This window comes from Lemur catta, chromosome 2 (genome assembly GCF_020740605.2).
Source record: "Lemur catta isolate mLemCat1 chromosome 2, mLemCat1.pri, whole genome shotgun sequence".
NCBI classification, from domain to species: domain Eukaryota; kingdom Metazoa; phylum Chordata; class Mammalia; order Primates; family Lemuridae; genus Lemur; species Lemur catta.
Window position 1 is genome coordinate 50,059,650 of NC_059129.1, and position 16,631 is coordinate 50,076,280.

Consider the following 16,631-nt stretch of genomic DNA (forward strand, 5'->3'; position numbering starts at 1 on the left):
CCCACCTGAAGGTTGACACCTAACAGTAAGCATATCACTGTCCTTGGGCTAATGTCTTTATGACATTATGACACTACCAGCTAGGATTGATGTTTGCTTTTTGTTAGCCAGGAGCCATAACATCTCTACCAACAAGAAACCAGCATAGGCTGGATTATAGCCAGCATGAGAAAGATTACCTAAAGATAAGAAAATAAATGAAGGCCCACCATGTTTCTAAGCACATAGTAAGTAGTCAAATATGTGCTAAGTAGATGAATAAATATACCCGTGTAAGGCTTTGAAAAGGATGAATAAGGATGACAGGTCTCATAAAAAAGCATTCCCAGGCTTTTGTATTTCACAGACCCATACTTTTTTAGTCTTTTTTTTAAAAATTTGGGATTAATTATCTTTTTATTTTGCCAAGTATGGACATTTTATAATAATAATAAAACTATTATCTCTTTTACTATCCTTTCATAAGATAATAGACCCTTTAACACCAGCAAAGTAGGAAGTGTATGATCAGAGAATAAAGGACAGACTTTTCAGAGAAAGAATCATTGGCACATTGGATAAGGATCTTTGTTTTATACTATATAGTCCCTCTCTGGCTAGTTTAAGCACAAACAATATCTTATGGAGCCTAGATAGTTTATAACTCACTGGAAGGGCTGGAGGAATACACTCTAAGCTGAACTTTCAGTGTTGTGTCCCCAAACAACACACCCACTCAGGAAGCTGCTGCCACAGCTGCTAAGTAGCTCCTAGACCACTCCAGCCCCTCAAGAAAAGCACTAGCCTCAGGCCCTGTTCAACTCCCTACATTATTCAATTCCAAATCAAAGTCCTGCGTGAGTTAGGCTGGTTGGCAGAACCTAAACATATCCAGATCCCCATCTACCAAGCAGTCTGGGAAATATAGTTTTAGTTTTCAGCCTCTGTGGTACAGGAAGGCACATGGAGCTGGAGAAGGCATTGAGCAAACCAGTTCACCACTGTTGGTGAGCTTTTGCTGTGTTATGTATTGTCTTAGTTCATTCTAGCTGCTATAACAAAAAATACCATAGATTGGGTAGCTGATGAACAAAAGAAATTTAATTCACAGAGTTCCGGAGGCTGGAAGTGCAAGATCAAAGCGCTGGCATAACCAGTGTCTGATGAGGGCCCATTTCCTGGTTCATAAATAGCACCTTCTCGCTGTGTTGTCATGTGGTGGAAGGAGTAAGGGAACCCTCTCTAAGAGTCCTAATCCCATTCATGAAGGCTCTGCCCTTATCACTGGATCACTTCCCAGAAGGTCCTGCCTCCTAATACCATCACCTAGGGTGTTAGGATTTCAACATACGAAATTGAGGGAGGTGCAAACATTCGGACCATAGCACTTATGAAACTTGTCAAGGTCTGAGCCAGGGTTACAGAATCACATTGGGTATACTGGCATGAGAGCCATCCCGAGGGATGTGTGCAGTCGTGCTTTATTGAGAAGAGTCTGAAGGCACCTGCTGTGGACATGACTCTTCTTGAGAAGAGAGTTTGCTACCGGGGGCCACAGCACTGACCACACCCTGACTATAGTGAACATTTATGGCTTCTCATCAACTTTTAGTAGTTTTTCCATATTTGGGGATATTTGCATATGATGAGTCCCACCTCCCTGATATTGAAGTCAAGGTTTAAGTCAGAGTTCAGAGTTTCCAGACGTCTTTGCAGCTAGAATTCAGGCATGTGATCTGGGCTCTGACAGCTGGATACTCCCACTTAAGATTTGATTCAGAAGTGAGTAGCATGAAGAAGCAGGCAGTGCATGGAGCTTCCATTTTTGCTGGCATGGATGGCAGCAGAGACCTCATCTTTCTGAAGGGGTGGTGAGGTCTGGTTCCCAACTCAGGAGTAGCTGCAGCAAAGTCAAGTTCCTGATGTCTTGTGCTCAGTAGCAGCACCACAGTGACATCAGTTTCCCCCTTTGAACTGGTCCTATAGCACAGTTTAGGGCATCATTCCTGGAAACTTTACCTCAAATCTATTTCCCAGCTCTGCAAATGATTGTTTGTCCTTCAATTTCCTTTAATAAATCCTATCTTCCTCAAACATCAGATTGTCAGCAGCCAACAACCCACTTCACGTGCTGGCTAAGCCAGGAACACCCGACTCTGAATCTATTGCATCTACACCAGGCTATAGTGTGAGCCATTCCTGCAACAGACAGTGTTGGCCTGGACCTCATCCCCCCTTTCCTTCTTGAGTCAGATGCAAAGAAAGATAGAAGGAAAGTGGCTTTCCCTCTGACTCCCACCATCCCAAGAGCACTTACAGAACAAGAATTCTCTTTCATTGAATTTTTATTACCAACAATTTGTGCAGGGCTTAGCACAGAGAAGGCATTCCAGCAGTTTCTGATGAATGAAAATGAATGAATGAATGGTCAAGTACACTGTAAAGTTATACCCAGCTAAATCCTCAATCCACAACCGTGCCGCCCATTAACAGCACCCACTAGCCACACATAGCTACTAAACACTTGGAATGTGGCCAGTGCAAATGAGGAACTGTATTTCTATTTTATTTCAGTGAACTTAAATTTTAAAACTGATACCTAATTCCATTTTTGGAAAACCTTTAGCTTAACTTGTGCATGCAAATATACTTTATCAGCTACTAATTTTATAAAAGCTAAACACAGATCAAATATTTCCAGTCAAAAGTTATAACACAAATTGAGATATGCTGTAATTATAACGTACACCAGCTTCCAAATACTCAATATGAAAAAAATGTAAAATATACCATTCATTTTATGCTGATATGGAAATGACAATATTCTGGATATATTATTATAGGTCACCAGGGTGTCGTCTCTGCACAGATCTGTGGAATGAAAGGAGGGCCCTTGGAGAGCCTCTAATATGGTCACTTCATTCCAAGGGTGAGGAGACCGAACCCAAGAAGATGAAAGCTGTTCTAGTTAGCCCAAGAGCCAGAGCCAAGTGTTGCTTTCTGACGCCCACTGGAACATGCCATCTCTCAGCATTAGGTGACAGTAAATATATGCCAACTGGGTTTGATTTGAGAAGGGAAGGGTCCACCTTACAGGATCACACAAGCTGCACCTACCCCAGGATTTCCAAGCCTCCCTTTGCCAGTACTGGGAACCCATTCTAGGAATTTTGGTGGGGGCCAGAAAGCATTCCATGCCATCACAGGAATCCCCGTGGCTTCTATTCCAAAAGACCGGAAACTTAAAATTATTTGTTTGAGGGTAGGAAGAAACACAAAGATGCCTTTGACTGGCTTGGAGAGTGAGGAAGAGCCCATGGGAGACCATGGAAAAGCAGTGCTGGGGCTAAGGGGGAGAAAGATGCTCGTCAAGGTCCAATCCTGAGCCAAGTGAAGGGGGGAAAGGCCAAGGCACCAACCTGGAGTGACTGGCAGCCCCTGGTGGGGTGGGAGGACCCACGAGAACGGTGGGAGAGGACAGGTGGGGCTGGGGAAACAGGGAAGGGACAGAAGGGCCCACCTTCAACAGCTTGCTTCTAACACAAAGGAAGATGAACCTCCTGACTCACGTGGGCCCTAGACAATTGTCATACTAGAAACACAATCTACAACGCTTTCCTCCAACCTGTCCCCATAGGTACAACTTTACCAAATAAAACCATTCACACCCCCATCCAAATGTACCAATCCGAGCAAAATATAGTTAGTAACAAAGAAAGACAATTTTCTTATTTTATGATTCATAGGCAATCATAGAAAAAGCTTTAATATGTTTAATTAAATACAGAAGCAAATTGCTAGTGTTGCCAGAGAGTTTGCTTGCCTGCCCTTGAACAAATTAACAACACCTGTTTGCAAACAAAAGCATTGCCAGAATCGAGTCTAACCCTGCGTTCTCTTTTCAGGACTCAGCCTATTCATCTCTTTTGTATACAGTGTCTAACACATAGTAGGTCTTGAATAAACATCTGTTGACTGATGGGGTGCTCTTTAATCCCTATCTTTTATTTCCTAACCCTAAACTGGATCTTGATCCATGGGGAAAACATCCCCACCCATCCATTCCTAGAGTGACCCTGTCTCTTTCAATAGCCTCTGAAACACAACATTGGTTTAGAGACACTTGCCTGAGGGGAATGACTGAGGGTTTCAGAGAGAGAAACAAAGACTGGGCACAGTAATGAGGCAAAGGAAAAAAGATGCCCAGTCGGAGAATAACAGAATGAGACAGATTCAGAGATGGGGCAACTGCAGGAGATAGGGACAGAAAAATGAAGCCGGAGAGACTTAAAACTCACATAGTTGGAGATAAAGAGATAAAAGGGTTGGGTGAGAACAGTAATCTTGAAATTTCTTCTCAGCTTTAATGCTTTGTGGGAGATAATGGCAGAGAGAGGGGGAGACAAGGCATGAGCGAAAAGAGATAAAAGGAAGGTAAGGGACCCAGAGCGGGTGGGCCGGGTGTGCCCGTCCCTCTCTCCATCCGGCCGGAGCCCTCCTCCTACGCTGGCCCACAGCAGGGCCTCCTTCATGCCCCCAGCCCTGCAAGCGCAGGCTGTGCTCCTAACTCCCCCACCCCCACCCCCACCCCCACATCCCTGATCCACTCTGCAAGTCCAGTCCTCTCTCCCCAGCATCGCCCACGCAGCATTCTCGCCGCTCCCGCCCACACGCAGGTCACGCCTCGCCCGCACCCCCTGCCCGCGGCGTGGGCGCGGTCCGAGTGCGGCCTCAGCTCGCGGGAGCGCATCTTGTCTCCCAGGACGGCCGTGCCTGTCAGGGCTCCGGACCCTCCCTCCCGTGCTCCAGTATTCCCCGGGACGCCAGCCCAGTCCCTACGCTGCGCCCGCGGGGCAGCCCGACCGTCCCGGGCCCGCTTCCAGGAGGCCGACCCGGCGCGGCCATCTCCTGGGCTCCCGCGCCCCCTGCCGGCCAGCAGGGGACCTGCAGGCGGGCCCGCGTCGGCGGCCGGGGGGTCCGACGCCAGGAGGCTGGCGAGGGCACCGCGGCCTCACGGGTGGCCCCGGGCGGCGTCCGAGGGCTCGGAGGAGGGCGGCAGGCTCAGCCAGGATCCGCTGATGTGTCCGTAGGCGCTGAGGCACAGCCCCGCGCTCCCTCTGCCCCGAGTGCCGCGGCCGGGCGGGCGCTCAGAGCTTCTCGTCCAGCTCCAGGCCCCGGTTATCCCGGGCGCGCCCGCGGGCTGGGCTGCCGGCCGGCGTCCCGCTCAGGTAGTTCTGGATGGCGGAGGCGCAGTCCAGCCGCTCCATGACCGTCATGAGGTAGTGCAGCTCCTGCAGACTGCCGTTCTGCTCCTCAAACAGCTCCAGGATGGCCGCGGCAGGGCTGCGCTGGCAGGACAGGAACCTGGCGGGGAGGCGAGGAGGAGGAGGGAGCAGGGGGGAGCTCAGCCCCGGCTCCAGCCCCGCTGGGATGCTCTGCGGCCGCACACTGCCACGCACCCACGCCCCGCACGCTCCGCGTCCTCCTGCTCTAGTCCCCTTCCAGGGCACTGGGGTGGCCCAAGGCCCCAGAACTTTGGAACCTGAGATTGTCCTGGCTTAGAGGCTCACTGGCTGGCCCTCCTCCTCTCTAGGCCTGTTTCCTCTTACAAAGCTGAGGGTTTAGATGAGACTTGTGAGGCTGCTTCCAGCTCTGATGATCTGTAATTGCCTTCTCCCCCTCTCACCCTACATACACTGCTTGCCTCACCCTAGCCTCCTTCCTTCCTCTCTCCCAGACCACATCCTGTCCGCCACCAAGGAAGCAGCTGCCCTAAACCATGGCTTTTTATCAGGACCCTCCCCTGCTCAAAAACCTTCCAGAGTCCCTTTCGCCTACTAACTGAGCCCAGGTTCCTGACTTTCTGGCTCATCCACCTGGTCTTGCCCTGCCTCTCTGACCTTTCCCCCCCTTCTCCCATCCTGAACCTCCTTGCCTCCAGCTTGTCCCTTTCCCACCTTGCACACACCACACCCGCAGCCACCCCCCCTCCACCTCCCCTCAAACAGAACAGCTGATCGCCTCTTCCCCATCACCTCCTCCTTGAAGCCCTTTCTAATTCCCACCGCCCAGGTGGAAGAGACCGTTCTGCACCTCTCAGTTCAGACTGCTAGTCACAGCTCCCACAATTCATTAGTATTCTTGCTTCAGCTATTTTATGCCTCTTTTCAACATGTTATGCAATATCGGATACGTACAAGAAGGCACAGGAACATTTGCTTTTATTTTTTAGGTTCTCTGTACCTCTTCCTAGAGCATGTGCTCCTACAAGCTGGGACCACGTCTCGTTCTTTTTGTATCCCAGTGCTTATCACAGCCTCCAGGACATAGTAGGCATTTGATAAATGCTTAAATAAATGAATGATTTTAAAATCCACCCTCTTTTCAGGATCCAGTTCTAGCCCCATCTCCTGAATGAAGTCTTCCTTGATCGCTGCACTCATAGTCTGGGTTCTGGGGCTTAGTGCAGAATTGTCCTCTTACTGATTTCTTTGTGGCTTCCTTGACAGGGATCATGGCTGCACTGCCACCATTACTGCTAACACTTATTGAATTAACATGTGCCAGGTACCCAGCTACATGCTTTACACACATTATCCCATAATATGCTATTCTATTCCAGGGCACAGTATGGCAAGCACTCAATATGTACCCCATCATTTGCATGCTAACTGATTCACTGTTAAATATTTATTGAGCACCTACTATGAGCCAAGCATCATTCCAGTACTAAGGATACAGTGACAAATAGAAAGAGCTGCCTTTTTTTATGGGGAAAAGGGGAAGGAGTAGCCATTCTCTGATTTTAAGTCACTTCCTTATCTGTGGTCTGGTCCCCAAATTGTCCTGAGAACTGTCCACCCTCCTCTCCCATCCATAGACCTTGCCCCTCTTCATACCGGATTTTCATGCCGCACAGCCCCAGGTGGGAGGCAAGTCTGCGCCAGTCATTGCCTGTGATGCTGTTTGGCTCCAACAACATCTGCAGCTGCTCAAAGAGCTCTGGGGGCAGCCTGAGGCACGAGGAAAAGGATGTTCTTGGAGGAAAGGACCAAAGAGACCAGTCTAGTTCTCCCTCCCCACCCCCAGTGCTGTACTTGCCCTGTAAGTGCCAGGGCAGGAATCCCAACATCCCCCCAGGCAGTAGCCCAAGCAAACACCATCTCACCTATTGCACGGGGGTGGCTGGGAGACAGGGGGTGGCGCTGCCCAAGGTTCCTCCTCTGATGCCTGGAATCTGAGGATTTCCATGTACTTGGTCTCCAAGCCCTGAGTCGACAGAAAACACACTTAGAGAGCATAAGACATCCCCCTGAGTCAGAAGCTGGGGTCCTACATCCATTCCTCATATTTCTCCTTCAGCTTGTCACCCAGAGCCACTTTACCAGGATATATAAGCCCACCTCACCCTGCACCCTCTACCTTATGCTTCCCTGATCTCAGAACCCCACTTTCAGCCTTAAGTTTGCCCACTGAGCTCTTTGGAAACTGGGACATGAGGAGCAAACAGGGTGCATCCTAAGCCACCAGGAACAGTCCTGGGTGGGGTCGTGGTAGGCAGCAGGAGGTCTTCCAATAACAGAGACACTGAACTCAGGCATGTATGCCCCCTTCCCTCCATTCCAACTTTCCCTGGTTCTTCCTCCCCCAGTGACAATCTGAGGGTATCTGCCTACCCTCCACCAAGATGCCACCATGGTTCCCCAAGACTCTCAACCCTGACTTCTTCATTTCTCCCTCTGGTGCAGTGGGAGGAGGGGAAGGATACCTGAGTCTCATCCCAGCTATTCAGTACCACCTCCCCAAAATGAATATACCAGTCATCATCCCTCAGATGTAGACAATTAGCCTACAAAGAAACCATGTCTCCTTGGTGCCCCAGTTCCTCTGAGTTGGGAGAAGGAGTTAAACTAGTGTTTGGTTCTTTTAACCTCCTGCTGGAGTCATCCACTGACAGACAAGAGGGAGTCAGGGATGGAGGGTGACTAGGAGGCCAGATGGTCCGAGCCCCAAGAGCTGATATGGCTGCTCTGTGAAAAGTGCATCCTCACCTACTTGATTATGTGATTATGGGCCGTGCTTAAGGGCACCAGACCTCACACTCACTTTACCCAGGACTCCCCCTGGGTTCTGCCCTTCCTCTGCCCCTCAGCGTCAACTCACGTCCTGGAAGGTGTGCATGGTGACAATGATCTCATTGGTTAGTGCCGAGCAGTCCTCGTTCTCATTGGCTACAAATAGAAGGTGACAGTGTGGCCAGTGAGTGAGGAAAAGGTCTGGGGTAGAAGCATAAGTCACAGGACTCCACAGTAAAACTTGGAGAATCTGAAGACACTGGGGCTGGAAATGCCTTTCTCTGTGCAAAGCCCTCTGTGGCCCCCGGCCTTCCAGAGAAGGTCTCTGCACGGCTGCCTGAGGCGCTGCAGAGCCCCAGGGCCAGGGGCAGGGGAGGGGAGGGGAGAGGACAGGGCAGGAGACACACGGGACTCCTGGGCTACCTGCTTTTCTCCGGAAGCAGAAGGAACGGAAGGGGCACTTTCCATGCCAGATGTGGAGATGGGGGACCAGCTGGCAACTGCTGTCATCCACGTTCTCCCAACCTGGGGAGCAGGCAGAGAGCAGAGAGCCTCAGAGAGTGCAACCTTGAACTAGTGTTGAGGAGGCTGTAGGGAGGCATGAGGACAGAGCAAAATCAGGGACATCTCAAATGGATGGGAATCCCCAGGGCCTGGTGGGGAACCCCAAGAGTGGCCTTGCTTCTTCCCACACACTCCCTCCACACACAGCATGCAGACCCCCAACACCACCCTCCTCTCCCCCACCTCACCCCCAGAAGCAGCCATGCATGTGCCCTGGCCACACCGCACAGATGCAGTGGGCCCCATAGCCAGTTCCGCGGCCCAGGCCATAAAGGAAAGCGGCCAAGCAGAGAAGATTGGGAAAGCCTCCTCCCAAAACCAGCTCCACCCAGTGGACGTTTAAGAGTCTCCCCCTCCCTCCCTGCTCCTTCGGGGTATAACACCTCTTCTCCCCACCTCCTACCTGGCGTCACCCTGTCCTGGGGGTGGGTGGCAAAGCCTGGGGGCTCCTTGAGGCTGCTGCTGGCCCAGGAATCTTGGAAAGAAACTTGGGGTTCCCCAATTTTCAGCCCAGAGAGAGGCCCTGAACTCTCCATCTTATGGGGCTCCCTGTGGCCCTGCTCCCCAGGCCCCCGCCTCCCTCACCCTCTGAGATGTACTGGAGTTTCAGGCACTGGTCGCCTCTGGCCCCGGTGAAGTCGAAGAGCTGGCAGGGCCCGCGCAGGCGGCCTCCGTGGGGCTGCTCGTTGGTCAGGGCCCACTGCAGGGCGCAGGGCGTGTTGTTGAGGAAGTAGACACGCAGCTGCAGGTGGGACTGCCCTGGCACCAGCGGGGAGCAGAACACGGCCAGCTGCAGCCATTTGCGGGCTTCCCGCCCCAAAGGTGCCTCCAGCACACAGGTGTAGAGGCTGTGGGGGAGATAGTGGCAAGGACCCAAGCTCAGCAAGGCTGAGACTCCAGCACACCTAGCACCAGGCTCCTGCCGCACCAAGGACCTCTACGGGGACCTTCAAGGAGGCTAGAAGAGCACTCCAGGGGGGCACATAGGGAGGAACTGGTGAGGGGGCTACAAAAAGTGTGTCACACTGACTGGGGACTGGGGACTGGGGACTGAGAGGGGAGGAGAGCCAGCAGGGGAGACAGGGAAGGCGGGCTCAGGGTCACTGTGTTTGGGAGGGTTCTGGCACATGGCCCTGCACTGCTAGTCCGTGGGCATCAAGGAGACTGGGAGACAGAGGACCTGAGATTCTAGAACGACAAAGGGATGGAGGACAGAGATGGAATCCAGTCTTAGAGAACTGGAAGGGACAAACTGCCCTAGACAGTTTGGGGACAGTCTGAACAGAGGGACAGGGTAGAGGGAGGTAATTTTAGAGAGGCAGAGGTGGGGAGGGATAGGAGAGATGGGTTGAGGCAGACACTTCCAGACAAGCAGAAAGCCACAGTGGGACGCACAGTCCCGGGCAGGGCTGGAGTGAGACCAGCTGCCATAGACATTAGAACAGAGGGACACAGGGGGTCAGGGATTTGCAGAACGTCTTGGACATCTGTCAAAGGAGTTCTGTAGAGAGAGATGAGGATGAAGCAGACAGAGAGATGGACACAGGAAGTCAGGCCAATGTGCACGTGCCTACCTGAAGTGGGAGAGGTGGATGTGACACTCATCCCGAGAGGCATGGGCCCCTGACCGCCCCAGGGGCTTCCAGGCCTTGGCGTCGAGCAGGTTGGTATTGCTGCTGTAGGCACGGGCGTGGCTGGGCTGCTGGGCACAGTGTTTGAATGTGAGGGTGCAAGGCTTCAGGAAGGAGGCCCCATGGGGGCCACATGCCACCACAGGGCTTACCAGCCCCTGGGCTCGGGTTAGCGACGGGCCATCTGATAGGTCCCACACCAGGATCAAAGACACGCGCTCCTGCCGGCCCACAGCCACCGCACCTGGGAAGAGGGAGAGCTGAGAAGGGCCTGGCAGGCAGGCGCACCCTGTCACTACGGGAGAGGAGGCGGGGCAGGAGCCCAGGGGAGAGGGTGTTCAGTAGGGCACACAGGGAGGCAGAATGCAGCTGTGAGCTGACTTGTAGTGTAACCCTGAGCAAGTTGCTCCCCTTTCTTCCAGGGCTGCTGCTAGCCTATACAGTGCTTTGCGTGACTTGGCAAGAGGTGCTTCTCCTTCGTTTTCCTGGAGAATTGGCATAGCATACTGATTCATTAGAACAAGACACTTTACTTCCACCTGCCAGGAAGTTGTCCTAAAAGGTATGTAATATGTCCATCTTTGGAGTCAATAAAGCTATACTAGAAACATAAACAATCTTCAGAATTATAAAGATGTCTATGAACGATGCTCCCTTGGACACGGTGCCCTAATGTGCAGTATGAACAACTGTATGATGAGAAGGGAGCTGGGGAGCTGTTACCTGGTGGGATGAGCAGGGAGATGCCCGTATCCTGCAGCATCAGGCAGCCACCCCGGTGATCCACCTCTCGAGCAGAAAACACCAATAGTTTGTGCATCAGCTGACGGATGACAGTCTGGCCTTGAGTGGGTGTGTGCAGTTCCTGGTAGAAGGCAACTATCTCTGGCAGCGTGGCTGGCAGGCCCTGCCTTGGGGCCTCATTTTCTGGCAGGGGAACAGGTTGGGACTCTGGCTCCTGTTGGCCATCTGGCGTCCTGCTGATCCCCAGCCGCCATCTAGGACAGTGCCATCGAAGGCACTGGGCCAGAAGGAGGACACTTGCCACTGGGACCCCCACCAGCAGTAGGAACTGAGAAGGTTGGAAGGAACTCTCCTGGGGGCACATCTGCCTGGTCACTCGGTGCTGCTGGCCCTCCTGCACCTCTGTGCCAGCCAAAGCCAAGGGCCTGGGGGACAGAAGGGGTCAGAGCCAGGTTAAGCCTTTTCAAGTTGCAGAGGTCAAGACTTGGCTTCCATGTGACTGCAGTGAGGACTAAGTTGTCTTCATTCCAGCATACACTGCATACCCCAGTCTCACCAATTCCTTTAACAAAACTTCACCCCTCTCTCTCTCTCTCTCTCTCACTCAAGAACCTACCATGACTCTCCATGACCTAGTATAGTACATAACGGTAAGCTCCCTTGAAGCAGAAAGAGCTTGGGTTTGGAGTTTGAGGACATGAGTTCAAATGCCACCTTGGTCACTGTGGCTGAGTAAGCTTGTCATATTGCTTAAAGTACCTCGATTTCCCTCATCTGTCAGAATATCCACCTTGATCTACATGTGCTGATATAGGAAAATCTGTAAGAATAAAAAGCAAGTCACAGAGAGATCCTTTGATCTCAAACATCCTCTGATCTCATCAATATGAAAAACAAAACTATTTATAAGTATAGATACATATTTATGGATGCGTATATGTAAATGAAAATGTGTAGAGAAAGATCTGGAGCAGTGGTGTGCAATAAAAATATAATGCAAGCCACATATGTAATTTTAAATTTCCTAGTGGCCATATTGAAAAGTAAGAAAAAAAACAGGAGAAATTAATAATATATTTTCTTTAACCTAACATAGTCAAAATGTTATTTCAACAGATAATCAATGTAAATTAGTAAGATATTTTACATTCTTTTTTCATATCAAGTCTTTGAAATCCATGTATATTTTACACATGTGGCACATCTCACTTGGGACTTGCTGTATTTCAAGTGCTCAGTAGCCATGTGTACTCCTGAGTCCCGTCTTAGACATCGTGGGTCTGGAAGGATACACCACCCAAACTATTCCCATTGGTCACGACTAAAAGACACGACAAATTGAGAGGGTGGAAGGTGTGAACAAGAACTCTGAATTTTCTTCAACTCTTTTTGCTGTACTCTGAATTTCTCACATCAAGCATGTATTTTGTGTTAACTTTGTAATTCTTTTTAAAAGCTACTAAAAGTTAAAAAAAAAAAAAAAAAGCCTCTCAGGTGACGGTGAGGATGGCGTGAGATCATGTGAACCTGTAGATAGTAAAGCACTGTCCAAATGTGTTTGTTTATGGATGCCCTTCCTTCTGCCAGAGAGGCCTGAAGGTAGCTCACAGGATACGCAAAATACAACAGTAACAAAAGTTAAAAGCAGAAGTAAAAGAAAGAAAAACAAAGGTGGGGCCTGCAGGGCGGCTGGAATGAGGCAGGGAGGAAGCACACACTGCTGGCCTGCTCACCTGGTCACCTGCGGGGCCACAGGCTGAGACGCTCAGCAACCTCCGCCCCCTCCTACCTCTCCTCCTCCAGCCCCCTTAATTTCCAACACCTCATGCTCTGGCCCCCCTGGCTCCCCACGCCTAGTTAATTCTAGCCTCCGGGCTTTCGCTCACGCTGTTTTCTCCTTCTCCCTCCCTTGCTCTCCCCGCCCGCTTCCTCCTGCCACCTGCACCCCTCCTGTGCAATAGCGCCTCCCCCTGGCGCACTAGCCTTTGACAGTCTCGCCGCTCCCCGAGCTCGCTCTCCACAGCCATCCCACCACACTGAGTAACTCCTGATTATATGCTGTCACGTGTGGTTTTTCCACTCAAGTGAACATTTTCTGAGCACCGCTGTGTATCAGGCACCGTGGGAAGTTCAGTCCTGCCAAAGATGACGTCTTATTCTGCTCTCAAGGAGCTTCTGCGGGGCTGCAATTCATTGGCTCCGTGGCTGCGTTCCATGAGACACAAAGTCCTCCTTCAAAGTCCTCGGAGGCCCTCTGTTTGACTCACTAGGGTCTGCACTGGAAAAGCTCTGACGTCGGGCCCTCCCCACTTCCTTTACTCGCAACACCCACCTGCGGCTGAGGCTGTGCCTGCCTTCTTCCTTCCTTCCTTGGGAGCCGTGAAAACTAAGCCCCCTTCCTAGCTCCTCCCAGACGGGGCAGAAGCTCTTCTGTGTCCTCAGGATTGAGGACGGAGGCAGGACCTGTTTCCTTCATGGCCTCGCTGAAAATGTGGGCAGGAAGGGGAGGTTTGGCATTGTTCCCTTGGCCTTAAAATCAGCCCTGCAGACAGTGCATCAGCCTTCTTTAGCTAGGCCTCTTGCAGGGCATACAAAAGTGAATGAGGTGAGTTGGCAGTGGCCCAAATCTGCTGAGATGGGGTAGAGTAGCAAGCTACCCCTTATGTCTCACCCATTCCTTTTGGTCCTTCCACATTAGTAATAATCATAATTCTAACTGTAATAATATTATGGCTAACATGCACAGAGCTTTACTGTGTGCCACATGGTAAAGCACTCTATGTGGCTTTTCTCACTTAATGCTCACAGCAGCCTTATGAGCTACTTATTATTTTTATCTCCATTTCACAGATAAGGAAGCCAGGTTTTCACCCCACAGTGAGGATGGATGGGGCATTGTGAAACAACTGAAGGCAGGAAGGAAAGATGAGCAGGGATGACAAGTACTTCCAGAAACGCCCCCTTTCTCTCCCCACCACTTCTTTTTTCCTTGGTCTCTTCCTTCCCTGCCCTAGTGGAGCAGAAAGAAGCAAAAATAAAGTAAAAATAAATAGAAGGAACTAAAGGCACATCCTCAGTTCCACAGTGATGCCCCCTACCCCTGCCTACCAAGGCACTAGAGGCAGGGGATGAGCCAGCTAAAGTGAAGAAAGGAGGGGCCCACTCTGTTTCTACAGCAACCAAATTACTAGGGCTGCCAAAAGACCACAGTCCAAATCCCCTCCACCACATTGGGTGGTACAGTAGCGTCCCCTTTCCCAGCCTGCCAAGCTGGAGCAGTTGGCATGCACCACTACCAAAGTCCCACTGAGCCTCTCCTGGGAGCCCATTCTTTTGCCTGGCCTGAAGCCGGTTAACTCCTCCCCCAGCGCAGCACCAGGTCTCCCAGGCTGACAGCTCTTCCAGGCTTCCCTGACCCTTGTGCTATCCTCCCCCTGGCTGCAAGAGGAGAAAGCTTCCCAAGTTTTGCTGAGTGGGGTCTACAGCACTGTAGCCATTCAAGCATGGATTGGAGCCTCCCAGACCCATGCCTGGACTCCTCATTGCCACTCCTCCAGGTGTCTTGTCCCAGCCCCCAGGTTATCCTGGGTAGCAATTCGCTCAAAATGAGGGCCCTGTAGAATGCTGCCATCACCCATCCCTAGGCAGCTGCCTCCTCCAGCACAAAGATCTAGACTCCTGCTGCAAAGTTCTGCCCATATACCCTTTAAGGAAACACTCAACCCTTCCCTACCCTATTGGTTCTTGCTGTGCCTCCCCAACACCTGCTAGGTCTCCAGTTATTGCAGGACATAAAAAGTACTGGGATGGATGAGTCCAGATGTAAGTAACAGGGAGCATTGATTAGCACAGTATATATTTAAACAGGACATACAATCTTATCCCGTGTCCTCACACTCATCCGCAGTGACCCTTCCCCAAATCCCATTTTCCTCCTCTCCTCCAGCAGAGAGTTCCCACACTCTGGCCGGCAGGCTGAGCTGGCCTGGCTCCTCCCCTGAGGCCCAGGCAATGCCCACCCCACCCCCAGCTGCCGCAGGTGGTGCTCACCTTACCTTACGGTCTAGGTGCTCTCAGGGGCTGCTAGCTTGTGTGGTTCCTCCTGTGAGATACAGAGAGGTCAGCCAGACCCAGGTGCCAGGCCAGCAGACAAGTGGCAGTGGGCGGGGATCTGGGCAGGAGTGGCCTGGCGCTTCCTGGCAGAGAATCCTGCCTCTCAGCCACCCTAAAGACCGGTAGGGGAGAGTGTCTCCATCTGTTGGCAAAGTCCAGCCGAGGCAAGGGAGTAGCTGAGGATCCCAAAAGTCAGTGAACTTGCTAGTCTAGGTCTGGAAAGGAGGAGAGGGGGAGGGAGACAACCTAGGTGCAGTTGCTGCACCTCGAAACCCCTCCCAGCTATGCTTCCAAAAAAAGAAAGAACGAACCCCTCCCAACAGTGCCCTCTGCCGGTGAGTGGCTGTCCCCAGCCAGTGGCTATTATCAAAGTGGCAGAAGATAAGAAGAGAACCTTAACCAGAGATTCTTAAACTATAATGTACACAAGAATCACCTGGGGGACCTTGTTAAAATGCAGGTTGTGATTCTGTAGGTCTCAGTAGGGAGCTCTAAGAAGCTCCCCAGTGATGCCAATGCAGCTGGTCCAGGGAGCTTAGACGGTATCTAGTTCCATCCCCTTCCTGCATAGAGAAGCCTGTGGAGGCACTGAGAGGGTTAATGACTCGCAAGATGCTGGTGCCTTTGGGATGTCCCCGTATCTTCTCCCCACTCAGTGCTCTTTCCACTCCCACACTCAGAATGGGAAGGGGCACTGCCCCTTGGGGGAGAGCTGAACTTGGGGCCATCTGCCTTCCTGAGTGCCTAGAAACTCTGCCTAGGAGAGAGACAGCACCACTGGAATGAAAGGTCCCTATGGAGAGGGACTTTTTCCATCTGTTTTCTGCTGTCTCCTCAGTTCCTGGTATAGCCTGATACATCATAGGTGTTCAATAAAGACTTCTTGAATGGAGGAGTGAACCAGCAGAGAGGAAAGAGGATACATACAATCCAGGTGAGCCAAGTGTTGTCTGTGTAATCCCAGACAAGGTACTTTGACTCTCTGGGCCTCAATTCCCTTGTCTGTCAAATGCAGATAAAAATATCCACCTTGTGTGGGATATTAACTGTCATTATTGAGCCAATGAATATAAAGTGCCCACCACAGATTGGCTGCTGCATAAATGGTAACTGTTATCAGCATGGTGTGGCCTTCTGCAGTTGAGGAACCTTGGTGAACTCCCCCAGAACCCCACTTATCATCTCCCATGGAAAATAAGTAACTTCCTCTGCTTTCATCTCGGTTAATGATTCTCTCACCTCTTGTCCCTGACTGCAACCCCCTCTCCTCTGCTTCTTCCCTGGGGGAGGTGAGAGGGTGGGATAAACCTCACAGGGGAGCCCGGTTCTTCACAGTGCTAAGCTGTGGCAGAGGAACCAGTGGACAGCAGGCAACCTGGGAAGGAGGCCTCATGTCTAGAGGACCAGCAAGGAAGGGGTGCTCACAACTTTGATAGAGAATGAAGCGGGGGTGTCCATCTTTGTTGGACAAAGCTCTGAGTCACACAGGAGGCTGGACTTTGCCAACAGACAGGGCCACCCTCCC

At 51.4% G+C, this 16,631-nt stretch overlaps 1 protein-coding gene across 4 annotated transcripts; it reads right to left on the reverse strand.

Annotated features, from left to right (window-relative positions):
- Positions 1-4,560: 4,560 nt before the first annotated feature.
- UNC5CL (unc-5 family C-terminal like) lies at positions 4,561-15,373 on the reverse strand. Of its 4 annotated transcripts, none has more exons than XM_045543634.1 (9): positions 15,049-15,373; positions 10,973-11,418; positions 10,193-10,493; positions 9,204-9,466; positions 8,478-8,579; positions 8,143-8,210; positions 7,148-7,248; positions 6,879-6,992; positions 4,561-5,343 (listed from the first exon to the last, which is right to left on the reverse strand). In XM_045543634.1, exons 2-9 carry the CDS (start codon positions 11,355-11,357, stop codon positions 5,127-5,129), a joined length of 1,551 nt encoding a protein of 516 aa, XP_045399590.1. In that variant the 5' UTR covers positions 11,358-11,418; positions 15,049-15,373; the 3' UTR covers positions 4,561-5,126. The 4 variants fall into 4 exon arrangements, with proteins under 4 accessions (XP_045399590.1, XP_045399591.1, XP_045399592.1 ...); XM_045543635.1 differs by having other exon boundaries at positions 15,044-15,373; XM_045543636.1 differs by having other exon boundaries at positions 4,945-5,343; positions 10,973-11,176.
- Between the last annotated feature and the right edge of the window lie 1,258 nt (positions 15,374-16,631).

Excerpts from the sequence above, each read along its gene's own strand:
- UNC5CL (XM_045543634.1), bottom strand. The coding sequence starts at position 11,357 with ATGTGCCCCCAGGAGAGTTCCTTCCAACCTTCTCAGTTCCTACTGCTG. Across the intron at positions 9,467-10,192 it reads ATCCACCTCTCCCACTTCAG|CCTCTACACCTGTGTGCTGG; the intron begins GTAGGCACGTGC and ends TCTCCCCCACAG. Across the intron at positions 7,249-8,142 it reads CCATGCACACCTTCCAGGAC|GGCTTGGAGACCAAGTACAT; the intron begins GTGAGTTGACGC and ends CTGTCGACTCAG.